The following is a 27,209-nucleotide window of genomic DNA, read 5'->3' as shown; positions in this document are numbered from 1 at the left end:
GAGATGGCTAGGTATATGAAAAATGTATTTAATCCTCACTGAAAATCAAAAATTGCAAATTAAAACCAAATGAGAGATTATGTTTAAAAAGTCTTATTTGACTTGACAAGAATTTTCTTTTTTATTTCCCATGTTGGATATGCTGCCTGAAGCAAACTCTTTCCAAAGGAATGATAGGACTGAAATTGGTACAAACTTTCTGAAAAGCAATGTAAGTTTTATACCAAAAGTATTTATAATAACTATTGGAACAGTTGCATGGTCATCAACAGGGTGACCATGAGTCCTCTTTTGCTCAGCCATTTGGTGTTTGAGCCTGGCACGATTATCAATCATGGTTTTCTTTTAACTCTCAACAGTGTCTCTGTGTTTTGGAACAGAAAATATTCTCTGGCTTTTATGCATAAAGGTCTTGATTGTAGCTTTGAAAAGTTTTTTTTGGGGGGGGCGGGGGTGCTCATTTTTTATTCACTTAGATGAACATGCTAGGGAAGTAAATAAGAATTTTTGAGTCCCTAATAAAAGTGCTGGACCCTTTCACATGAAATTCCTCATGCAGTTCTCCCTGAGGACTCACTTTCTACAGATGAGGAAATAGGGGCCCAGAATGAATGGCTACGATAATTTCTTCAATACTCTGAAGTTACCAAGGGGTCAACTTGTAGTTGAATTGGTTCAAACCCTTTTACAAAAACAATGTGGCATATATGTTTGTGCTTAAAATGATTCTTGGTGGCTTCCAATAGGAAAGGACTCATGTGACCATTGAACAGTGTCTGTTCATCTGCAGATGTGCAATTTTTTGCCCGGGGTTCTACCACCCATGACCATCACATCCAATATTCATTCTGCAATAATGAAATTATTTTCTTCTTCATTAGTAACTTAAAATTCTGGGAAGGGTGGGGATGAGATAAGTATTCAGAACCAAAAAATAATAATTAAATTTTATTTACTTACAGTTTGTGTAGATAGGTTTTCGAAATGGTTTTCCCTTAGAAAAGATGAATGCTACTGTGATGCAGTTGAAGGTGACAATGGGCCACAGTGTGGTAGTCTCAAAACTTAAAATTGAACCAGGAATCAGAGTTGCATTTCTAGTCCAGTTTCTTTCCAAACTCACATTGGATGAGAAATTACTTTGGTTGGCCAGGAAGCACTCACTACAAAGGAATTGCCAGCAGTTATGGAACTTTCAATTCTATTTTTAATCCACTAGATAAAAAAAATAGTTAATCACTACCCTGGGACCTCAGCTTTCAACCTGTTCCAGTTGGTAACTACCAAGACATTTTGTTCACTTGTTGCAATGACAAAGAAGAAAATTCAGAGGATGTCAGGATCGGTCTGTGGCATTACATTAAGGGCAAGTCTTGAAAGGGCTTGGATGACAATTTTCTAAGAAATTTCTTTCAATTCAAAGAGTAAATGTACCATGTGAATTGGATGTGTGTGTGTGTGTGTGTGTGTGTGTGTGTGTGTGTTCTTCTTCATGCACTATGGGAAGCCTCCTATGTCCTGAGTTTGAATCTCCCTACTTTAATCCTCTCTCCTTATATAGAAAAAAATCTTCCTGAACATTATGTGCTTCCTATGATGAGGTATGTAATTTATGAGCCATTTTGCCAATAAATTAAGGAAACTTTTCAGACTGATCTAGGAAACCTTCACATCCCCTTTTCGACCCCCAATTTTGTTGTCATCTTTTGTCACTTCTCTCACACTCCTTACACCCCTGACAGATGGGATTATCCCCTGTTCCTAAAATGCCACAGTTTGCAAACTGATAAAATTGGCATGTTCCCTTTAACTGAAGTAGCACTTACCTTTCAAATATCACTATATTTAAAATTACTTTTACTGGGAAGTGAACCTAACACATTCTATTCTTCCCTCTATTGCTCATTTAGCTCATTATTTTGCAATGATTTTGTTGATGTATTATTATTTTCCACCTGAGGGGTATGATTTCCTTGAATATGGAATTTTTCTTTTGATTTTGATTTGTTTTGTTTTACTTAAATTTATAACAAATCCTTAGGCACAGTACAGTGGGGTCATATAATATTTACTCAGAAAAATGCTTGCATAAGATTCAGGATTTCCCAGTCCTGACTGGTGTATTTTCAGTGGTCTTTTTTCTTCCTCTTCTTTTTTGTTCTCCCCCCAATAATAAAACCTATACATTATTTTCTATTAGCTTTCTTCTTTAGCTTGAAAGTTTATAATTACTATTATAACTTTATTGATAAGATTCATTCTCCAATTGTAAATTCAAATACCAGACTTAAAATCACTATCCTGAGCTCCCTAGGGTCCAGAAATGTGCTTTGATATAGTAGATGTCCAGTTAATGTTTGCAAAATAAACCCTTGGAACAAAGGATCAGAACTCACATTCTTGCACACACATACACACACACACACACACACACACACAAATAGACAAATACCAAATAGACAAATAGATTAGATGGGCTGAATTACAGTTGACCAGTATTGTACAGCCAGTTAGGGATAGAAGCAGAACTATCCCTATTTCTTCTCCATTCCCTATTCACCACACTGTGGTTTCTATCAGAATTTGACGGATAGAGTGAGTGTATGCACTCCAATTTGGGGGAGGGGGGAATCTGGTTTTGAGTCTAAACAAGGTTCTGTACTTCAAGTAATACCTGAATTGCTGAATTTGAGATCTAAACAACAACCTTAGACATCATTTGATAGTTTTCCATATGAGTTTCACTGATTTCTGGGTTTCTGATGCCTTCACTCTCACAATGGTGGGAGGATGGGGTGTAATATGTGTGCATGCACCTTTCCAGAAAGCTCTTTTCCTGTTTTCTTTTAGGGTCAGGGAGGCTTCCTCAGAAAAATTAAAGTTTTCGCTTCTGTGATAAAGTTTACTTCAACTTACCTTTGATTTATATAATTAAACAAAGAAAGCCTAGGAGGTGAAGAGACTTTTCTTCAGTCTAATGTTCCAATTCCATCAGAACAACAATACCATCAACTAACATTTAATTGTAATGTTCATTGGAGAAATCCAAATTAATTTAAGCTAATCTCTCTGTATGGCTGTTTCAGGGACCAGCAAACTATAGCCCACAGGCCAATCCAATGTACCACCTGTTTTTATAAACCAAGCTTTATTGGAGCATGGCCACGCCCACTTATTTACATATTGTCTATGGCTGCTTTTGTACTGTAACCGTGGAATTGACTAATTGCAACAGAGACCATCCAGATCACAAAACCTAAAATATCTACTGTCTGGCTCATCTACAGGAAATGTTTCCCAGCCGTTGGTCTTTGGGAAATTCAAACCACCAAGGAATGGATAATTCACACAGTCAACCCGCTGAGAGATATACACATCAATCAGCAGTGTGACAGATCTTCCCCACCCTCTCCACATGGCTCATCCAGCACTCCACTATTAACTGTTTTCTGTTTTATCACTTGTGTTTTGAAGCATGGAGACTCAATTTTTGTTTATTAAAATTTTAGGATATATGTTTGAACCAAGCTATATCTAATTACATCATCAGAATGGAAAGCTAAGAAAATAAACTCACGCGTCTCGGTAGACCTCACAATACCAGGGTTGTTGCTTCACATAGAGAAATGCACAGACCTGCACAATGCAGGTGAAACAGGAATGCAAGAAGACGGAGAGCAGCAAAGGCGGAGAGAGGAGCTGTCCTGCTGGTCGAAATGGAGCCAGCTTTGGGTAGGCATGTGTTGAACTCACTGAAACACAAGCATATTTTTTCCTTTACAATTTCATCATTAAGAATAAAAAACTGAGATACACATTATCTTGTGTCTTGTACTAGAATTCAGATTCAGCAGACATGAGTTTAAGGTTTACAACTACATAAGCATAATTCTACACAAGCTTTCTCTCTTCCTTGCTTTACCCTTAGAAATGAAAAGTAATGCATTAAAAAGCCTGGAATTATTACATTTACCATACCACATGGCACACACATTTTTTCCACAAGCAAACAAACCAGAGATGGTACGTAAAAGAGGAAGATGGCCTTCCACATGGGGTATGCAACACAAATATTATCTCCCAGTGATGACAGGAAAGTGGAGAATTAGAATAAATAGGCATTTGGCTAGACTAATCTTTGTATGCTTGGTAATTAAAGAAAGCACTCCATCTATTAGGCATTCAACCAGCATTCTCTGAGCAATTCAATGTGCCAGGAACTGTGCCAGGAGTGTGTTCTGTTTCTTCCTGGATACACACATAAATGGGAGTTTTTTAATGCACCTTCCACTCAGTTAGGGGAAAAAAAAACCCAAAGAAAAATCTTGCTTCTAGATAAGAGTGGTGTATTGTGTTTTTGACGTAGGGTTTTTTTTTTTTTTTTAATTTAGGGATTGGAAATTGGCAATTAAAAAGAACAATTATTTTCTAAAAAGATGACTACATCCTTCTTAGAAGTCATATACTCTACCAAACTGATGAAAATGAAATGCATTTTTGAGACAGAGCAGATAAGTGTGGAGACATTAGGAATTAGAAACTTCATATTTAAAAATTATTGGTCGCCAAGAAAATGCAAATAAAAAATACATGACATACTGTCTCACACCACTTTGACTACTATGATTTAAAACATACAATAACAACAAAAATCGCAAATGCTGATAAGGGTATGGAGAAAAGGAACTTAAGTTATTAGAGCTGTAACTTAGCATAGCTACTATGGAGAATACGGAGGTTCTTCAAAAAACTAAAACTAGAACTACCATGATACTTCTAGGCATATATACAAAGGAAATAAAAGCATCAGAGAGAACTGATAGCCCATGTTTATGGGGGTGCTATTCATGATAGCTAAAGTATGGAATCAGGCTAGGTGCCTATCAACAAAGAAACGGACACACACTCACACTAGAGCATTATTCAGCCATAAAGAAGAATGAAATCCTGTCATTCTTCTTTAGATAGATGAAACCGGAAGACATTTTATTAAATGAAATAAGCCAAATGTAGAAATACAAGCACCGCCCGGTCTCTTTCATATGTGAAAACTGGAAAAAAAATCAACCTGAATAGTGATAACTGGAGACCAGAAAGCTGGGGGTGGGGGATGTGAGGGTGGGAGAGGGGTGGTTAGATCTGATCTATGTGCACTGTATTACGGAACAATCGCACTGAATCCCATTAATCTGTACAATTAATATGTATTAATAAAAACTTTAAAATAATCATGTTTCAGTTTTTGTTTCCCTTCCCTTTTCACAGCTTATCTCGGGTTTATCTGATAAACAGAAGGTAGAAGGTGGATGCTTATGTTTGCATTTGTGCACGTAGAGACAGGGTGGTAGGGACTGATGTTCAGTTTGGGGTAACAAAACTCTGAAGCAGGTCTTCATTGGTTCATTGTGTGTCCTGGGTTAGCCATTAAACTCTCTGACTCTTCACTTTTTTCAAAATGAGCTTGTTGAAATGTTTAAATGGTATCCAAAACTCCTTTCAACACATTTATTCCAAAGCTCTAAGACTGTCCACACTCTTGCCCTTAGCAGTTCCATCAGTGATTCCCAAGCAGGGTGGCAGGGTAGGGCCTGTGGAGTGTGCAGGGGGGAGAGAGACATCTCCTCAGACAATTTGAAGACCAAGGGAAGATGTTAATAAATTGCATATTAAAGAATTTGATGGGCCTTTGTCCTTACTTTCTGGGATGTTTCCTTCACATCCCTGGGTGCCAGGAGAATCTCTCTTTTTCATGGTGGGTTCTGATAGTTTATGCTAATAAGATGACTGATGGTACCTTTGAGGAGGATATTATGTTAACAACATTACTCAGGAATGGGGTTGGCCATACCGAAAGACCAACTGTGGGATTAGATCTAAGTTTTTGAGCCACCTATCAGCATGATCTGTAAGAGGTGGCTGGAAATTGAGCTCAGGCTTTGGTCAATGATTCAATCAGCCATGTTTAATAATGAAACCTTCAATAAAAACTCTAGACTCTGAGCTTCCCTGGTTAGCAGTACCCTGCACATTGTCATACATCTGTGTGTCAGGACGGTGAGGCATCCTGACCCCATGGGGAAATGACAATGGAAGTCACATTCAGGACTCCTTCCAGAATTTGCCCCCTGTGTCTCTCTCTTTGGCTAGTTCTGAGTTGTATCTTCTTGCTATCTCCAAAGTTGTATCTTCTTGTATCTCCAAAGCTTCATGAGCATAGTGCTTCTCTGAATTCTGTGAGTTGCCATAGCAAATTATTGTATCTGAGAAGGTAGTGGGAACCCTTAAATTTGCAACCAAGTGGTCAGATGAACCCCAGACTTGAGGCTGAACTCAGCAGTCTTGTGGAGGCTGAGCACCTCACCTGCAATATCTGGCCTAACTCTTGGTGGTTGCGGTCAGAAGTCATTGCTTGGATACACAGTGTGGGCTGAGGTCAGGGATGGAAGAGACCATATTCCCAGGTCACAGAAGGCAGAGGCTGAACTGTTTGGCATTCTCTCTGCCCTCCAGTATCCAAGATGGAATTCATAAAGAGGGTTTTGGAGAGAAGGATAGTGACATCTCTGTGCATTTGGCCTCTACCTCTTTGGTCAATTCTCTTACACATGTTCATTATAGTTTCTGGTCTTTTAATTTTATTTTTTAACAAAAGAATTGTGGTAGATTGAATTATTGGCTTCATAGAGGTGGAGTTAATTTGGGGCTTCACTGTGTGACATTGTGTAGCCAAAGAGATGTTAACATTGGTTTTAAGCATTCTTGCCTGGTTCACCTTGCTCTGCTTTTGTTCTCTGTGACTCTCAGGGAGAATATACACTGTCTCTCCTTTCAGGTTGTCCCTAAATGGAGAATGTAAAGAACTGAATCAAACCCCAAAGCATGACCAAAATCAACCCATCTACATTCTAAAGCATCATGGTTGTGCTGAGCAACCTAGATCCTCTGAATGATAGTCAGGCTATAAACCCATTAGCGGGGAGAATAACTGCTTGGGGGGCCGAAGCCCCCGAATGTTGGGAGTAGGTTTTATTTGGCATTCTTGTAGCAATAACTGGTTGATGTCTGTTACTGTTTGATGTGAGGTTTCCTTCCAAAGCTTTTGCCCCCCCCTCCCCTCCAAAGCTTCATGCTGCAAGAGGATTTGTAAGAGAAATGATTGGGTTATGAGCCTTAACCCAATCAGTGAATTGATCCTCTGATGGGATTTACTAAGTGGTAGCTACAGGTAGGTAGGGTGTGGCTGGAGGAGGTAGGTAAGAGGGAGTGTGCCTCTTAGGAATATATTTTGTGTCTAGGGAGTGGAGTCTCTCTGTTTTCTGATCATCATGTGAGCTGCTTCTCTCCACTACATTCCTCTGCCATGCTGTTTTGCCTCACCTCAAGCCCCAAGGAATGGAGCCAGCTGTCTATGGATTGAGACCTCTGAGACCATGAGCCCCTGAATAAACTTTTCCTCCTCTACAATTGTTCTGGTCAGGTCTTTCAGTTGCAGCAGGATAAAAAAAAAAAAAAAGCTGACTAAAACAACACACAGAGCATTGAATAAACTTACATAGAGTATTTTGATTTTTTCCATATTAGAGAATTCTAATATTTCTAACAGGGAATCTGTTTTCCTGAGTATAAATAACAACAAAAAGAATAAATACCATCTTGGGACACTTGCTAGGTTCTAGAGATTGTGCCAAGTGTTTTATAAATATCATCTTTATTCCCTGAACAAGCAACATAAAATAGATAAATTCTACAGATGATGAAAATGAGGTTTAAAGAAGTAGAACCCCTTGCTTAAAGAAGGCTAGTGAGTGACAGGGTGAAGATGTGAACTCAGGTCTGTCCGACTGTGAAGCCCCATGTTCTCTGCTCTGCAGCACATTGCAGTACAATGGGTTTCATAAATTAAACTGAACACAATGAGAAGCCCTGAAATACCAACTTGGATAGTAGTGCTGTTCATCCCTAAGCAGAGAAACTGTTCTGAATTGTCCAGATTTCCTTAAAATGATGATGACATATGCTATCGGACAGTGTGCAGAGGAATGCAAGCTTACAAAATCATACATTTTACTCAGAATTAATCACCCCATCCATGAGTTCCCACAGCACATTACTCACAAAGCTGCTATGATAGAGGGTGTCTTGCATTAAATTCAGTTGTTTACCTATGTACTCAGCAGCCTGTGAGCTCCCTGAGGGAAGAAACCCTGCTTTGTTTGTTTCATCCCTTACTAACTCTGGCATAGAGCTTGCTACAAGGGAAGATTCTGTCACTTCACGTTCTAGTATCAAAATGTAATATTTAATTGCTCAGCATCCTTTGGATGTCATGTAGTTGATTGGCTTTACAAAAATTTCAAAACATGCAAGTCAGATTTCTAGAGATTCATAAACCCATCAGAACTACATGCAAAATTCTGAGTGCATCTCATGACATTGCTCATAAGTACCATTTGCTAACCAACTGTGCCCCTGGAGCTCCAACCTCATGACGTGTCAAAGGTGAAAAGATTTTTATCTCCCACCAGCTTCTCCAAGGGGATCACATCCCAGAAAAGGTGCTCAGCAAAGCACTGGTGGGGTTTATGGAAGAAATATATGTCATGGAGAAATTCCCTCCCTCATCCACTTCTCTAGATACTGCCTCCTCTCATCTGCTGGAGTATTTGGCCTACATGGAGCTCAGTTATATGGCCCCACCTTCACTCACAGAAAATGACTGGCCTCATGGTGGACATTTTACTCAAGTGGGTCAACAAATTTCCTCCCTAAAAGGTTTGCAGCTGTGGCAATGAGAGACTGAGCTGATCACCTTGGGAAAAGAAGCAGAAAGGCTATGGAGACTCAGCCCTATTGCCACCCTTCGGGGAACATTTGCAAGGTCAATGAGTAGAAGCCCAGTAAGAAACAGTAAGAATGGAAAAATTAAGAGAGAGAAGATGGCTGTTTAGAAATAAAGGAAGTGAGCCCATTTTTGAATTTTCAGTGTTCTAGCCTCCCTCAGGCCTATGAGCTTCAGAGTTTCTGTTCTCAGGTGGCTTTTGGGTAGTTATGTTCCTAATCACCTCCCTTCTCTATCTTCTTGATGGAGTGTGATTGAATCTTGTGGAAGAGGAGAGAGATGTGGCTAGTTGAAATTTTCTTTAAGCGAGTTGCTACACAGATTAGCGTCCAAGCGGCCTTTGAGACATGCTCTTCCCTAATTGACTTCCCCTCCTGACTTTATCTTATTTTTCTCCTTGATTTTCTCTTTTATGTATCATTTCTTGTCTTATTGGCTGTTTTTGTATTTTGCCTTATCCTACGGGAACCCAACAAGATTATACATAGGTAAGTAAATAAACTAATTAAACACACCATGGCATTATCTTTTCTCAATATCAAGCCTCAAACTGCTTCCTTGGAAATGTAAGGAGCCTTGACAAGAGTCATTTCACACTGATTGCATCCAATTGTCAGTGACTCATGAGGGCTGCAGATGAATGTCTACCCTTCTCAGCCGTCAAGATTTTCTGTTTTCTGCCCAAAGCACCTTTTCAAATTTTATCTCCTGCTGCTTCTTTTCACGTACCCTACAGTATGGTCAAATTGAAAAACACTTACCCCATATTTATCAGCTCTTGCTCATGCTGTTTCCTTCTATTTGAAATGCTCTTCTTTTAGCAAAATGTTTTTGAAATCTATCCATCCCTTCTGTGTTGTTGTGAGTACTACGTGTTCCATCTCTAGCATCTCTCTTCTTTCTCTGTTGCTTTCTCCTCCAGAAACCCAGATTATCAAAAACAATCACTCTTTTCTCTGAACTCCCAAAGATCTGCTGTTTTCTGCCACTCACTACTTTTGACTTGCATCTCATTTTTTCACGCATGTGAATCCCCCACTAAACTCTAAACTTGAGAGATCATCCTTTTTAAGTCCCCCTTTTTGTGCCTTTACATGGAGTAAGACAAGAATGCTTGTGTATCAGAGTGTTGAGTAGTGCTTTTCTTGTGTGGAGAGTTTGGGTGAGCCATCTGTTTGAGGACAATAACTAGGAAGTGCCAATTTAGTGTGAAGAGATAAGATCCTAATGTTTCCATAGCACCTTATAAGGGAGACCCATATTGGACCTTCAACTATAAGCATCCCCTTCCCTGGCTCTGTGTATTGATTTAGCAAGGGAAAACCATAGAGATTATCAAGAGATTCATCAAGGGGAGTTGTTAGGAGTAGTATGAACTGTCATTTTCTTTCTTTCTTTCTTTCTTTCTTTCTTTCTTTCTTTCTTTCTTTCTTTCTTTCTTTCTTTCTTTTCTTTTCTTTTTTTTTTGGCAGTGACAGGGGGAGGGTACCAGGGATTGAACTCTGGGCACTTGACCATTGTGCCACATCCCAGCCCTATTTTGTATTTTATTTAGAGACAGGGTCTCACTGAGTTGCTTAGTGCCTGACTTTTTGCAGAGATTGGCTTTGAACTTGGGATCCTCCTGCCTCTGCCTCCCAAGCCACTGGGATTACAGTCGTGTGCCGCTACACCCGGCTTTGAACTGTCTTTTTCTCCTCAGTGTCTCCACAATCTAAGGAGAAGTCATAAAACCCACTCTAGGAGAGACTGGAAGTGATTTTGAGAGGAGGTTTGACTGTGCATGCTCCTTTTCTATGCAACATATAAAGGAGGGAGGGAAACAGTGAGATCAAGCTACACACTTATTGTCTGGTAGGTCAAGTAGATGTCATGGAATTTAGCCTGGCAAGAGCAACCCCAAAGGGATCTGCCCAATGGTGCAGCCTGCTAAAGTCTTTGTGGTATGTACCACTAGAACACAGCAGCAGAAAAGATTTCTGAAGGGTCAGAAAAAACATGTATTTTCATTTACTTCCATGTTAGGGAGTGGTCTAGTCCAGACCCATCCACAGGGAATCTCTGAAGAACTCACAAGTGAGCACCACACAGATTGCCTGAGTTTGCTGTGTCAGAGGCATTTGACAGGACAGAACTACAATGCCTCCACTTAAGTAAGAAGAGCCCTGCTCTTGTCACTCTTATTCCCTGAATAAGGGAGGAGACTGGGTGAAACAAGGCAAATAAAGAGAGGACATGGCCTTCTCTTCCACTGCTAACTCCAAGCCACAAGTCAGACTTGATCTAGGGGGAGAAAAGCTTTGAACTGGATAAAAATGTGAAATATTAATTTATGATACCTGGATTTTTCATATCTAAAGATGAAAGTCATTTTAATACTTGGAATTGACCAGGAAATGACCTGACTGTGGGAGGATGGAGCTTGCAGGGAGGGGAAAACAGAAAGTTTGAAGGCAGAGAGTTAAGAGCAAGTAAATGAAAATACATGTTTTGTCTCCACGCTCATCTTCACCAGTCTTCTAGAGGGCAACCCATCTCCCAGACCAGCTATAGGTGTGTTGAATAATAACTGGACCCGGTTTGTCATTCTGATAGAGCATCCTGCTTCCCATTTAGCACCCTTCCAAGTCAGTCTTCTCTTAGAGGTAATCATGGTCCTTCCTGGAGTCATCCCAACATCCCCACTGAGCCCACCCTGGAATGAGAGACTGAGAGCTTCACAGGGTGACCAACTGGCATGATGATCAATAGGCTATTGTCATTGGAAAGAGTAAGAAGCCTCACCTCCATAATCAACCATGGAATTAGTGGGTAGGTCTCAAAGTAACTTTCTCAAGGTCATATAGCAATTCTGAGGCAAGACTAGAACTACTGCCCACATTTTAAGGTTTCTAGTGACATAAGTCTACCTAAATTCATTCTGATTCTTTTTAAGCGCTCACCAAGTCAGCCAGTCTTGTCAAAAGAAAAAAATAGTAGAGGTGCAGTGTGAGATCATTGAGCTCCATGTGAGTGTTTAGTGCACAGTGCACCATGATGTAGACTTCATAGGTATCCTCAGGGATACCTGAGGACATTTCACATGAGGAAATTATTTATTAAGTACATTGCCAAAGGTCACAGAGGTTATTGGAGGACTCTCTTACTTGGGTCCAGATACAGAGTGGTAGAAGATGTCCATGGCTTCGACCCCACCCCCCACTGCCTGCCATATTAGTTCTTGGAAACTCTTAGCATTCCTTTTTAGTTTCATTCATAAATAAATCATGCAAATTGCTTAAAATGCCCAACATCATAGAAGCAATAGCATTGATTCAAAATTATTCAGTCATCTGAATATTAATAGCATATAGAAAAATATTTAATGGGCTATGAATAGACACTTCAACCCTAATCATCGAAACTGATATCATTTGTGTCTCTGAAACTGGTGAATTTTGTCATTTGGTTGATATAATAAATGACTTCAATATCAGTTTCATGTTTTAAGATGCTACATGAAATTCTCAAAGTTATTAATATCCTGCATGATCTGATGTTTTCTTGGTTATTTTTCATAGTACTCCATTGTTGAACCAAAAAAACGGGATGACAGTGCCATTCTTTTTCTTTGCCCTCTGTTGCAGCAGTTACCTTTCTCACTTATTAAGAGTTAGTATCAGGCCCTGAGTTCCTCGATCGGAAACACTTTATCAGTGTCACCTCAAAGGAAAGAAATGAATAATAGCTGTTGTAAGCCACACCTTGCTTTTGAGAGAATTCCACTAGAATAAAATGCTAGCATTTGTTCTCACATGTCAAGGACCTAAAAAACCCTAGTTTCACATCAATATGAAGAGAAAGCTGAATAATGGAAAGTGATCCTTAGGTTTTTAAAAATTCCCTTTCTAGATTTCTTATTCATTTTTCTCTCTCTCTAAGACAAAAACCTACAAAGAGCTTAGAACTTTTAAAGTTAAAACCTATTTGCTATCAGAATAGTTTACTATCAAGTCGGTACTTTAAGACTCAAGTCACCCCAACATCACTTTGAAAAGATTATAGGCAACAAGATCTGAGTAATTAGGATGCCACTTTCTCAGAAGTTGTTACTTGTGTAGGTAGTTCTAGAATTTCAGAAATAAATATGAGTAATGCAGTTGACTTTGCTAAAGAGCTTACTTGTTAAACAGACCATCAAAGTAATGGCTACGTCCTGCATGAGATACTGGTAATTCCCAAAGATCTGTAGCTGCTGAAAAAAGAAGGAAAAGTAAATGTAAGTGTGGCTTCTGTCATTACAGAGTGTCTGTATCATTCCCAACACTCTTTCTAAAGTTCTTAAGAGGTAATTGTTATTTTTCTCCTCTCCTCAGGAATCAAACAATTTACCTAAAATCATTAGCATCTCATGGGATGAAATGAGACAGACCATTACTTTCCCAGCCTTTAACTGAATTCCACATTAGCAATGGGAGTCCATCATATGGAATCACACTCCTATTGGTCACATTAATTCTGGCATCTGCCCTCTCAGCAATGGGATTCTCAGTAGAAGATTTTAAAGCCTGAAACCCCCTCCTTGAGAACACTAAACTTCAACATCAAAGCCTACTCACATTACAGACCAGATTTATGCACATGAAAAATATGACAGGCCTTTTAGAGAGTGAACCAAAGGCTCAAAGGTTTCTGGGTCAAGGTCCTTGGAGGACTCTCTTACTTGGGTCCAGATAAGCAGAACGAGCGACTTCTGTATGAACTGTGGTTGCTACTCCATCCGTAGAGACAAGTTCTGCTTTCACCTTTTGGAAAAGGGGTAGTTGGTTCCTCAGTGTCTCACCCTATCCCCAAACTCTAGTTCTTTCTGTCTTCTTTAGCTTTTTTCTTATAGTCTTTCTCTTCTTTCCCTTTCCCACCCCTGAGTGGCAAAAAAAGATGAAGCAGGGCAAAGTTTTTAATAGAAGCTTTAGTTTTCACTGTAAAAGCAGTTCTATGGAGGGCTTTGAAAATCAGCCCGTACAACAGCTCAGAAGCAGCTATTTGCCAAGGATTAAGACCTAATCTGTGTTGTTTTTGTTTGTTTGTTATTTGGTACCAGGGATTGAACTCAGGGACACTCGACCACTAAGCCACATCCCCAACCCTTTTTGTACTTTATTTAGAGACAGGGTCTCCCTGAGTTGCTTAGTGCCTTGCTTTTGCTGAGGCTGGCTTTGAACTCATGATTTTCCTGCCTCAGCCTCCAAAACTGCTGAGATTACAGGTGCGCACCACCATGCCTGGTCCCAATCTGTGTTTTGAACCCAGGATTCAAAATGTGAACCCAGGATTCCTGGCTTCCGGTCTGATTGTTCTCTCAGCCTGGCTGCCTTTTGGCCCTCCACATGTGACACAGCCCACAAGATGCCACATAGCTTGTGGTCTTCTGATTCACCTCTTAAATCTCCCAGGAAAGCAATAAAATAGCTCTTTTCCCAAAGCGTACTTTGAGACTGTTATAATCCTTTAACTGTCGAGCAAACTATCATTGGACTAATGAAGATCACTTTCAACCTATACGTGTTTCTTCCTTAGAATTAATTGATCTTAATGGCTATTACCATTTAATTTTAAGAGTTTTTTTTTTTCACCTTTTAAAGAGTTGCTAAGGTCTAACTGTGCAAGTTCTGGGTAGATGTAGGACTAAAACTCCAGTGTGGGAAATTTTTAGCATTCTAGCCTTTCAAAATCTGATTCAACAACTTCTCTCCTTTTTATCTCTTCTCAATCTTGCCAAAAATATTCCACAGTTGGAGACTGATCCATTTCCTGCAGAGTTATATTTAGGCTGCTCTGAAGCTCTCTTCATGCTCCAAAGAAAGAAACAGGGGCTTGGAGAGGTCAAAAGTCTCAGGTTATATGGAGAAACACAACACCCTAGAAAACTGATCCACAGCTACTTATTTCTAGCCCATATTTCATGCATCATTATACCAGGTCTCCAAGTTTGTAGGCACGTACTTCAAAAGATGTCATTTATGTATAAAACATTGAATTCTGTGTAGAAGCTACACCTCAGAGAATAAAACCAGAAATGCAGATATATAAATGCATTAGAACTGGGAAGAAATGATTTTCGTTCATACCCAATAGAGCAGCAATGTTCCAACAAACTGGATTATGCCATACATGATCAAGTATTTAAATACTCCAAAGGATGAAACCAGAGCAGCTCGGCCTTCTCTGTTTAGAATAAATAAATAAAAATAGCCGATTAGGTATGAGGCACATCTACTCGTCTTTCTTACATTTCAAAAAGAGTCTGATTTTTAACAGCCTGTTGATATATATTCACTTAATCACTGATTCATCCTCTCATATATTTAGTCATTCATTCATTCATTCATTCTTTCTTTCTTTCCTCTAGTCATTACACTAGTGGATTCTTGACTCACATTTATTTAGGCCTTATGAGGTACAAGCATTTACTGAGAGTCATGGAGGATGTAAAATGAACCAGGCACAGTTCTATCTTTCCTTGGAGTAAGAAGGCTATTGTGTACATTAAAAACACAACACAAGATTGATCAAATTACATTATGGGAATGTGTGAATATGACATAATGAATCCATTATCATGTCTAATTATAATGCACCCATAGAGAAAACACACAGTGCAGACATTAGGATTAGGTATAGCATCCCACATACTCCCTTAATTGTGACTCTTTATATCTTAATAGCACATGCTTCCTGGGAATGGTTGTGTGAGTGTTCTAGAAGCCCTTAGACACATAAGGCTAAAGGATGGGTGCTCTTACATTGTAGGAAGTGTGGGTGTGGTTCTGATTTTTGAGATGAAATCAGTTTTGCTGGCTTCAGTGTTCCAGGGAGAAGCTAGGGTAATAATCTGAACTGGCCTGGAGATCAAGAGACTGAGACTACAGCTAAAATTGCAATTTAGAAAGTAGATACTTCCTCTTGTGAAAAAAAAAAAAGTTTCCACTTGAGCTGTTTTTCCTTTATCAGAGTTTTGCTGGATGGTGGGTTATGATGAGACAGAAGAAACAGGAGGCAATAGCACATGACAGTCCTGCACCCTCCTCTTGTCAGGACAGAAACAAATCTGTAGGAGAGAGACCCACATCCACTTTGTTTCTAGGCCCAGTGACTGGACACCTGCTCTGCTTAAAGACTTTGTTAACAAAACCAGGACACGAAAAGGAAAATATAGGCCAAACTACTAGTCACTGTGCCTCTAGCAAGAGAGTTGGGGTGGGAGATGGGCCAGGTTGCTTTGGGCAGATGTTTTCCAACAGCCTGTGAGTTGCCACCATTTGTTTTCAACACAGATGATGGAGCAGAAGACAAGCTGAGAAGAGGCAAGCATGTGAAGCCTGGATGCTTTCCCCAAGTCTGACGTAAATACTGTGATTTCATCTTTTTTCTACAGTTGAATATAATTCCAGAAAAATGAAGGCACCCAGATTTAAAAGAAAATACTAAAACCATTCTGAGTAAAGGCTAAAGGGTAGCCTCCAAAATTACAACTATTCTTAATGATTATGAATTCTGTGTAGTTCACACATTCCAGAAACATCCATTGAATGTTCTGATGTACTAAGCTTAGGACTAGGCATGATACTTGATAGAGAAATGAATAAGACACAGTCCTTGCCCTTGACTTGAACTGTAACCATCAGTGAATTATGCTTCAAAGGATCACAATATGAAAGCCTGTGGGTCTGAACCTATGCATCTAAAATTGTACCTCATTGCCCTCCTGGAGTGCTTTTTCAGGCATAAGCAAGCATCTAGGATAGCAAAGGGTAAAATGAGCCCAACAGAGCTGAGCCATACCTAATTTTTATGATCTATGAAATGCAAAAGAAAAGAGTTTCTACCCTGAAGTCTTACTAAGCCATCTGCCACTATAGAAATTTTATATCATGACTCCTATTTCAACACAGTGGGTTGCATTCATAAATGCACTAGGCCACACGTGGGAGGAAGAACATCAGAAATTCTCCATTTGGGGTGGATCCGGTAGGCACTTTGAACAGCTATCCAGGAGGTCAAACTCCCTGCATAGGTCCACCAGCTCTGGCTCTCCAGTTACCTCTGTAACTCCCATCTGAGAAGAATTTCTCAGATGGGAGTTACACTATACTTCCCAATTACAACCCTGTTTCCAAAAGTGGCTCTCCCATTTCTCCCAACTGAGATTCTCTCTCACCTCCATTATGTTTACATAAGACTTCCTCATTCTTCAAGTCACTGAAACCTTCCCTTGTGGCTTAGAGTTAAAAGCCCTCTAAGATTATGGAACTCAATGACTGACTATAAGGACTAATCATCCCCAGGAACAAGAAATGAGGAGCTGGGGAAGAGGAGCTGCTTTGGTGGCAGAGGTGATGGTGTTAGTGGGTGGGGAAGGACACAGATACAGACGCCCAGGGTTTAGGGAGATACATCAGGCTGCCTTGCTGACGTGCATCCAGTAGCATGAAGCTTCGGACCTGACACCTTCCCTCCAGGGACCTGCTCATTTTGATGCACCAATGGACATGCTGAAGAATGTCACAGTTGTCTTTTTTTATATACACCTAAAAAATTGGTAACGGCACCCAGACCACAGACCACAAAGATGCCTAGAGTCATCCTCATGCTAGAGAAAACAAGGAAATAGTATTTATGAACAAAATATGAACTCTAGTGTCTTTTTCTGTACTGCATTTAAAATATAAGTAGAGAGAAAATCAGAAATGAGAGTGGAGTAAGGGTGATATGCTGGAAAAATAAACCACCCTTGCCTCCTTCCCCTTCCTGAGTCAACTGTAATATCTTTTATGTAAACATTTTGGATATTCATCAATTTTTTTTTCTGGAGACATACAATAGTGTCTGGGGAAGCTACCTCCAACTTTGGTTGGAGACCGTTACCATTTCAGCTCTTACTCATAGTTCTTATACACCAGCTACCTAGTGACATATTCCCTTTCTGCTTTCTTCAGAATAATGTGCTGGGAAGTATCCAGCATGGGAATTACAGGAGTGGGAAAGGAGGACCAGATTTTAAGTAGCAAGTTAATCTTTCAACCACCCACGTGACACACCCACCTATTCTTTAAAGCTCAGCAAAAGTCATTTCTCTTGGTGGCATTTGCCAGCATTCTCAAGCAGTGTTAATTGTCCTATCATTGGTGCTCCAACGGCACTTCACCCATACCTCTGTCCTGGCATTTATGTCCCTGAGTTAGAGTTGAATTCTGTCTGTCTTCAAAGACACCCTATGAACCCTTTGGGGTTCAAATGGGGGTGGGAGAGGAAGAAGTGGTTTACCTGATGAGATGAGGCACACACTCAATGTTGGCTATCTTCGAGGTGAAGGGGGAGGCCACTGATGCTTCTTGCTCTGATAGCGAGATGCCTGCATGAGCCATTTTCAAAGCCTGGAATGATCCAACCATGTCATACCTGGGACTCTTCAGGCCAGGCTATTCTCCATAGTCCAGCTCTACAACACTATACCTTCATTTCCTGGTCTCTGTTCATGTTGTGCCTCCCTAGATCCATAGTCACCAATGAGAGGCACCACCTAAACAGTGATCCAGAGGTAGAACGGTGGTATGGTGGTGTGTGCATGCATGTGCACACATGTTCACATAATGTGTTAGCCGTGGGGGTGCAGATGTCAGAAGAAATGGAAGCACTCATTCAGAAAGTCTATTCAGGGCTGGGTGTGTTGGTGCATGCCTGTAATCCCAGTGATGTAGGAGGCTGAGGCAGGAGGATTGCAAATTCAAAGCCAGCCTCAGCAAGTTAATGAGACCCTGACTCAAAATAAAAAAGCTAGCAATGTGGCTCAGTGATCAAGTGACCTGAGATTCAATTCCAGTACCCCCCCTCAAAAAAAATCATAGAAAGTGTATTAAAAGGATGACAGATTTGTATAGACTTTGGTTGGAGACCTTTACCATTTCAGTTCTTACACATAGCAGGTCATCTTCATGAAAAGCAGGGAGAGATGAAATCTCCACCTTTCCCTATTCTGAGTGATCCAGCCAACCAAGTAACTGCTGGGATGGGACATACAGCATTGTCACTGGACACAGAGATCAGGTCACACTTACACAGACTCATGTAATATTAGTATGTAGTAAATGTGTAGTCTTGTTGAAATAAGGGCTCATTTGTTTCTCATAAAGATAGTAAGGTGTCCAAATGGCCCACAGAGAAAACTGGTCAATAGCCCAGAAAACTTCTAGTCCCATAGCAGTATGGGCTTACAAGGAGATTTTGCATTTATATAGTTTTATAGAAACACAAAGTACCTGGCGCCATGACTGGTATATACTAGACTGAAGTTCAAATAGTTATAAGAAAATGTAAGAACATTTTCTTCTTCCTCTTTTATCTCTCAATGATTTTTCTGTCTCTGTTATATAATTGGGGGTCATCTACCATATGTTAGAGTTAGTTTATACATGATTCTTTTTTCCCTCACACAATGAACTCTTTGAAAGACACGCTATGTCTTTTTTAGCATTTGGTATCTTTGTTTTGTTCTAAACATCACAAGATTAAGAGGAAGGGATATCCATTCTAGGTTTTAAAGAGCAGTCTAAGTACTGCTCATAAAACATAAGGCTAAAAAATTCATAATGAATCTCCAAGGATAAACATAGTTTTTTTTTTTCACAGAACTTTGAAGAAAATATTTAAGAGGAAAGTATAACAAATATCTAGATCTTAAATACCTAGTAAGCTTTGGAAATGCAAAGGAATCTTCTTCTTCTTCCTCTTTGTTTGTTGTACTGGAGTTGAACCCAAGGCCTGGCACCTGCTAAGAAAGCTACCCCTGAGCTGTACCTCCAGCCCTCTCTTGCACTTCTTGACCCGCAATTAGCTACTAAAATATTTTCTTATGTACATAATTCTCAAGGTACACTATTGTTTCAATCATATCTTTAAAACTCAGCATATCAAATGCGGACTATCTTTTAATCATGTATGAGAAACAATCTCAGAAACATCTAATTTGGATTTTGCTATCATCGTATGTGATGACCAAACACATTGGTCTAAGATTTCACTGAGATTAAGAAAATTTTGATAAGTCTAACTCTAAAAAAATTAACCCCAGAGTGGAAGTTTGTCAGGAATAAATATAATTTACACATAACTCAAAACTAAGAGTTTCAAACTTTTCCTTTGCTCAGACTTTTTCAGCTAAATGCTCTCAAGCTAAAACACTTCACTTCCCTGAGATGTCATTTCCTTATTGATAACAGGTGAGATTTAAACCAACTAATTCCTGTGAAATCCCTTATAGGTCAGAAATATGGGGGGGGGGTCGGTAGCATTCCCTTGTTTATGTCATTCCAGGAGTTGCTAGAAAACAGTGAAAGGGACTCCTCATTTTACTTCTCTCTACTTCGGACCTACACTTGGGTAGAAGAGGGCATCCACAGCAAAATGATCAGGTGGCTGCTGTGGAAAGATGAGGAGACAACCCCAGGGGACCTCGGGGCCTCTAAAGGGACACTGAGGAACTGCCCGCATGGGCAAAGGGCATCTCTACTCACTCCACAGTCGTTGGCTCCGTCTCCGCACATGCCCACATAATAACTGCAAGGAAAAGGATGTGAGAAATCAATAGCTCAACACGGCACTCAAATCATATGGAAATCATAACTAACTCACATACGGGGATGGGGTAGGGTGTGTATGTGTGCCTCTGCACATGCGTGCCACATCCTAAACACATGTGGAATCAGGATGAAGGGAAATGACTGGAGAGACATAGTCCCAGAGGGGGAAGGACATTACATTATTTAAATTGTTTCAATCAATCACAGAAATGGTTGTGATAGTACCAAGAACATTGGCAAAGACAGTAATCATACACTGCAGAAGAAGTCCTGTTTGATTTTAAAAGGAAGGGATAGCCATTGTAGGGTTTAGCCCAGAAAACCTCTAGTCCCATAGCAGTATGGGCTTAAAAGTCAAGCTTAAGTGTGCACAGTCATGATTGTAGCACTTCCTGCACAACTTAATACAGAGCTCACAGCCTCAGCTGGCTGTGGTTTGGTTTAAGAGTTCAGATGTTGGGATGAGAAACATTTGTTACAGAGTTTCACATATATAACTGGAGACATGTGCACAGATTCTTGATGCATCTCAGTGACAATGAGATAATATGCTTCCCATCTATGACAGTTTGATATAAAAACAGGATATAAATAGAAGAACAGAAATTAAAACTGCTGTCAGGGAAAAGGAATCTCTGATACAAGACACAGTCTGCCCTCAATTATCAGTAAATAATACATTATAGGTATTGATTAATGGCAATGCTGAATGAGATACAGTGGCATTTTTCCACAAATGGATAAAACTATAGAAGTCAGTAAAGGAAAAAGTCAAGTTCCCTTATAATATTCTTTCACAAGCCCTCTGTAGGCTGTGTTGCACACAGTAGCCTCCTGAAGTGTTAAGTCTGTTACTGGGAACTCCCTGGGGCACTCCCCACAGGGATTGACCGGCCTGTGCAGGTGAACTTCCCCTCAAGCTCTGCCTAAGATCCCACCCAGCACCTGAGATGGGTGTGACCTGCCAAGATGTCAACCAACCTGCTGACTGCAAGACATCAAGAAGTAAGACTCTGTCCTTGAAACCTAACCCCTGCCTTTGATGTGCCCCCCCTTAAATAAACCATGGAGGCATTTTGTCTTTGTCTAGTTCAAGAACCCATGTGGACTAGATCTATCAGGGGCTTTGCTTGTGTAAATATATTTATGAGTGTTTGTGTTTTATTATTGGTTAATTATTGGAGGTATTAAAATTTAGTGTGGCTTAATTATTTGAGATATTAAGATTTAGGATGAGAAACATTTGGTATATAGTTTCACAAATATAACTGGAGACATGTGCACAGATTCTTCACACTATTTAGGGTGGCTTGGATTCTTCTGGGCAGAAATACCCACCAATGAGATGCTGGCCATCTTCCCCTCAAAAATATTCTTATTATCAGAACATAAAAAATTACCCTTTTAATATGTCAAAATGGTCAAAAGTATACAAATCATACAGCTGGACCTATTTTTAGTCTAGTTAGAAGAAAATCACCCTATAAACATTTGCATATGTGTGACAAGACTGTCCACAACTGCCTTCCCTTCTTCAGGTTGAAAGTGTGTGTTCAGCCTTACATTTTCCAGTGTTCCCTGAATTCAGAAGGAGAATCCAGACAGCCCTGTGCACATGGACAACGACAGAAGCACAGAGGAGGAAGAGGAATTGAGAGGACAGCTCTTTCCACAGCAGCAAGGGCCTCTCTGAGTGAATTTTGTTTTAGGGGAGCATAGCTTTTCAGAGTTGAGACATTTGAGGCAGAGAAAATTACTTTCTTCAGCCAGCATCATGGAATGACCATGGGCTAGTTATTTTAGACACTGGTTGGTTATTCATCCTGAAAGCCACATGGAAGTTAATAGGCAGTGTTAGAGACTTCCCTATGGATATGTAGCAGCCAGATTCAAGGGGAAAGGCAGTCTCCTGATTTCACTGAGAACTCATCAGCAATTATCTAAAGTTTAAACTACTCTCTGTTCCTTTTTGCTTCTTAAAATCTACAAGCCAAAGACAAACACTCCCAGCAAGTAGCAGGTGGATCTGGTCTCCGCAAGAAACATTTTGCTCTGATGTTGAAGCCAGAATTATATAGGAAGTCAGTATAGATCGGTAAATCCAGTCAGGCTGGATTAAGGAGGCTAATTTTGAGTGAGACCCGAAAGTTAGAGACCATCCCCTGAAGAATTGAAATGTTAATTCCTTCAGAGCCCTTCCTCCATCCTTATCAAGAACCTGCCCCTGCTCCAACCTGTTGCCAGGGTAACCTGTCCCTGGAATTGCCTCTCCCTACAGGGAGCCACAAGGTTATTAATTAATGTGTCCTTGGCTGCTCCATCCTGCCCTTCAGCCCACCTGTTTCCCTCCTTTTCCCACCAAGCAGCATTTCCTAGGCCTAGTCTTGCATGCAAGAAGGAGAAAGATAAGGGGAAGAGGGCAGGAGAATAAAGGAAGCCTGGGACATAAAAAGGGCAGAACACCTTGCTTCTTGGGCTACCAGGATACCAACTATGGCCCCCTTCCCCCTCCCAGGAGAAGTCTATGTTACCCCTTTTTAAATAAACCCTGCTTTATATGCTTGCCTCAGCGTGCTTCTCTAATGTTCAAGCTTCAACATGTGAGGAAGCAGGATTCGTCACCGATAACTCTTGGTATTAATGTGATTTGGTCATGCCTTTTTTATACCTAGATTGAACCCAGGGGGCGCTTACCATTGAGCAACACCCCAGCCCTTTTTATATTTTATTTGTAGACAGGATCTCACTAAGTTGCTTAGGACCTTGCTAAGTTGCTGAGGTTGGCTTTGAGCTTACAACCTTCCTGCCTCAGCCTTATGAGCTCAAGAAATGAGCCACCATCCCCAGCTCATCTGTATTTTTGAGGGAGAGAAGGAAAGATCTGTCTTTGACTTTGACCTCTATATCTAATCCCTGCCAGGTGCCATTTTGCTTTTTTCCCATGAGGACTGGAAGGTTACACATCTTCTAGAGGATCTGATGATTTCAGGTGGTAACACATATGCTTTCACATTCTGAGCTACACAAACCCCCCATTGCTTCCTTTCTCCACATCTCGGCAGAAGATCTTCCTCTAAGACACACTAAAGTGTATCTTGGGCCACAAAATGAATGTTGTTGGAGATAGGTAGCCTCTTTAATGGCTCTCAGTGGTCGCCACCCACTGACACACTGCTGTGAAATCTACTCCCTTGAATGTGGGCTGGACCCATTGATTTGCTTCTAAGGAGGAGAAGGCAGCAAAGATGACAGGAAGTCACATCTGAGATTAAGATATGAGAATCAGCAACATTCTCTCTCTCCCCCTCTCCCTCTCTCTGATTCTTCCTACTTTCTCACTTTATGGAGGCTAGCTACCACACTATGAGCTTTCTTATGAATGGCTCACATGTCAAAGACCTGAGAGTATCTTCTTCCAACAGCCAGTGAAGAGCTAAGGCTGTTAGTCCAACTGCCCACAAGGCACTGAATCCATCCAACAACACGTGAGAGAGAGAGGCTGGTGGCACACCTCTCTTCTATGGAGCACTGAGAAGACAGCAGTCCTGACAGACACCTGACGACATCCTTGTGACAGACCCTGAACCAGAGACTTAATTAACTAAGCCAAACCTGAACTCCTCACCCACAGAAAGGTAAAATAATAAATGGTGTTATTCTAAGCTAAGGATTAGGGGAATTTGTTATGCAGCAATAGGTAACAAATACATTCTCCTTTCATGCGTACCACTTACTTTAATTTCTGAAATTCTTCAATAAGGCTTGATTTCTGCCCAGGAGACATTCTTGCAAAAACGGTTCCATTCACCAGTATCTAAAGAGAGAGAGAGAAAAAAAAAATAACCATTGCCAATACGATTAGGAAGAACATTATAAAAATAGAAGTCCTGAAAAATCCTTCCTGGCCACTGATTTAATATAGCATTGGGTGGTATGTCATTAGAGCTAACGTCAGGAAAGAGAATCAGGGGATTTAATGCTTTCACATTGAACTTTCACTTGAGTCCTTCATCACAACTCTATTACGTTTTTTCCAGACCATTTTTCCAAGATGAGATGACCTCTAATTAATAATAATAACTAAGAAGCAGCAGAGCATAGAAATAAAAATGCTTAAGGAAATGCAGCTCTTTTTACTACACACTGTCTCAGCACAGGCAGAGAAAAGAGCAATAGACCAGAAGCTGAGAAACAAAGCTCTGTCCTCAGCTGTGTTCCAATGAGCTATGCAAACCTTAGGCAAGGGACTTAACCTCTCTGAGTCAGAGCTTCCTATGTCTATAAGACGGAACCAGACTAAGAGCTTTCTAGACACCTTAGGGATCGAGATTCTACCATCCTTGACTGGTGAGATGACAGAATTTTTAAGGAACTGCTAACAGATGGTTGCTGCCTTAAGCATGTGCTCCATTTATCTCCTCCACTTTGACAGCACAACCCTGCACAGCACTATTTTAAAATAGGACACATAGAGGACAAGGTAACAAATGATTTTGAAAATAAACTGTGGGGCCTTTGTTGCCTCCCACTGTAATTTAGGAATCAAGACAGGAAGGGGAATAGAGCTCAGCCTGCAGGAGTTGGTGGTTTTCAGAGGAGAGCCTCGGTTTCCAATAGGCATTGTGTTTAAACCTATTTGGGAAATTCTTCAAGGTGGAGAGGGAATGAAGGATGGAAGCTGAGAAGGAATTGGCCACAGAGGTGAGGGGAGACCCCAGAACTCCACCCCTGGAGAGGAGGCTGTGTGCGTGTCTAGGACCTGGAACCTTCTGCCAGGGCAGCCCCTCTGAGGCTGCTTATTCCTTAACTCTGTGACGACCTCAGCGGTCATCATCGCTCTCATTACTCTCTTCCCACTTTTGCCCCACTAATTTGAAAAGCAAAACAAAAACTTCATTCTCCCAGTACTTACTTTTGGAAGCAAGCTGTTGAAATGCTGAAATATCACTTGGTATGATTTCCCACTCATTGCAAAATGGTAACTGCTCCCTGTGTCCCCATCAGGCCCGGAACTGTTTCCAATATTAACATAAGCTTCCTAAAACCAAAAGGGCATCGTTTTTTTACATGGGTGCTGGAGGAATGTCTCTGCTTTCCTATATTTTGGGGAAGGCACTGTCAGGGTCAGCAAATGTAGGACGTGCAACTTGCCCATGGAACTTTGATCCAGGGGAAGAAGACACGCAAACTGTCCCCTCCCCAAAGCGTCTGCACCTACGTGCTTTGACAACACGGTGCTCTGGACCCTTTCCCCAGAGAGAAAACTCGTGACATCAGTCTCCCGTGAAAATCCTTCGAAGGTACCAGCTCGTAATTAGAAGGAAGAACGCTCCATCCCTCTCCTCCTCGTGCAAACGTTAACGCCCTAAGATCTCTTGCTGTTCATTTGTTCAATTACTTTAGTGTAAAGCATTTAGAATCCTTTTGAGTCCCTCATTCCTTTCAGCACCTGACCTCTTTTTCCTTTCAGCACCTGACCAAAACAGGTGACCCCTTTCTTCATGGCACTCGCACCCTCTTCCACACTCCACGTCCCATTGTGCCAGCCCATTTGTCTTCTCCAAAGCCCTTCCCTCCCGTCTCTCACCTGTCAGAGCCTTACTCTGGGGGTGTTCTAGCCCCACTGCTCCCCAATGGGGAGGAAGCATTTGATGCCTCTGAGCTCATCATGTCAACAGCTGAAAAATCATGTCACATTTCTCAGAGGGCCTCATATTTATGAAGGACTCTGAATTCAAATAGCAGAGGAGATGACAACATTTTATCCATTAGAGAAATTCGTGTCAGGGAAAGCTTTGTTCCTGGGAGACAAGGTAAAGATAACTTTCCTCTTCTAGCACCAATTGCAAAACAACTAACAAAAGACATGCTCTGAAGCCATCCACCTGGGACAAGGACAGGAATCCCTCTGCTTCTACTAGAAAGGATGGGAGAGGAAGTGTGTTGGAGAGCGCCTGGGAGGAGGACGGTGCTGACTATAACGTAACTTCCCCCACGGGTGACCTAAACTTCGGTAAAGGTATTAAACTCATAAATGAGCAATTGAGTTAGTTTATTAGTTAGTTGCATTGAGCCAAACTAACCCACCTCTTCCTAGGGACAGGGTCACTCTGTACAGTTGTGCAGTTTGCGTACTACACAAAGGCCCACTCTATACCTTACAACCTGCAAGGCCAGAGCAAGGGAGCATTTTTATAATTCATCACCTGGAGGGCCATCTCTTTGAAGTCACACAAAAGCATAGGTGCTCCCTTTAGAGACAGAATGCAAGCTAAAGCTCATTCTCATCGCAGGAAGAGCTCTTCTGTTGTGCAAATGCACAGGAAGTTTGCCATCTACAGAAACCCAGCACCTGTCAACTCCATGTCACAGGCACAATCGACATGGCAGGGATCTGTGGAATCAAACAGACCTGGCTCCAGTTTCTCCTCTGCCATTTAACCAGTTTGTGCCTTGACAAGCTTACTTTTCTCTGCCTGTTTTCTTATTGTAAAGCATATAGTTTTCCCAAATGCACACAGTTATGGTGAGTATCAAATGGGAAATACGGGCATAAATCAGTAGTTCTCAGCCATGACTGCACATGAGAATCTCCAGGAAAGGGGACTGGTGTAGGCTCCCACCCTAGGCATTCTGATTTAATTGATGTCTCCTGCATGGGGAAAATTGAAAACTCCCGCAGGTGACTATGATATGCAGAAGTACTGCTGGAAATGCTTCGCCAACTGTCACAGTCTGGTCAATGTGAGGGACCA

General features: G+C 40.9%; 1 protein-coding gene across 1 annotated transcript in view; it reads right to left on the bottom strand.

Moving 5' to 3' along the window:
* Nucleotides 1–27,209, bottom strand: part of Atp13a5 (ATPase 13A5) — a 104,858-nt gene that overhangs the window by 7,253 nt on the left and 70,396 nt on the right. Inside the window, exons 20-27 of the mRNA XM_026400268.2 lie at nucleotides 25,367–25,492; nucleotides 24,189–24,268; nucleotides 20,389–20,431; nucleotides 18,143–18,252; nucleotides 14,947–15,043; nucleotides 13,001–13,073; nucleotides 3,578–3,752; nucleotides 961–1,163 (exon numbers count right to left, since the gene is read on the bottom strand). Of these exons, the coding sequence (XP_026256053.2) occupies nucleotides 961–1,163; nucleotides 3,578–3,752; nucleotides 13,001–13,073; nucleotides 14,947–15,043; nucleotides 18,143–18,252; nucleotides 20,389–20,431; nucleotides 24,189–24,268; nucleotides 25,367–25,492 (907 nt within the window). The remainder of the gene's footprint in view (nucleotides 1–960; nucleotides 1,164–3,577; nucleotides 3,753–13,000; nucleotides 13,074–14,946; nucleotides 15,044–18,142; nucleotides 18,253–20,388; nucleotides 20,432–24,188; nucleotides 24,269–25,366; nucleotides 25,493–27,209) is intronic.

The sequence above is a fragment of the Urocitellus parryii genome, chromosome 2, assembly GCF_045843805.1.
Source record: "Urocitellus parryii isolate mUroPar1 chromosome 2, mUroPar1.hap1, whole genome shotgun sequence".
Taxonomy (NCBI): Eukaryota; Metazoa; Chordata; class Mammalia; order Rodentia; family Sciuridae; genus Urocitellus; species Urocitellus parryii.
Note: the sequence above shows the minus strand (reverse complement) of the source record. Positions and strands in the feature narration are given on the sequence as shown.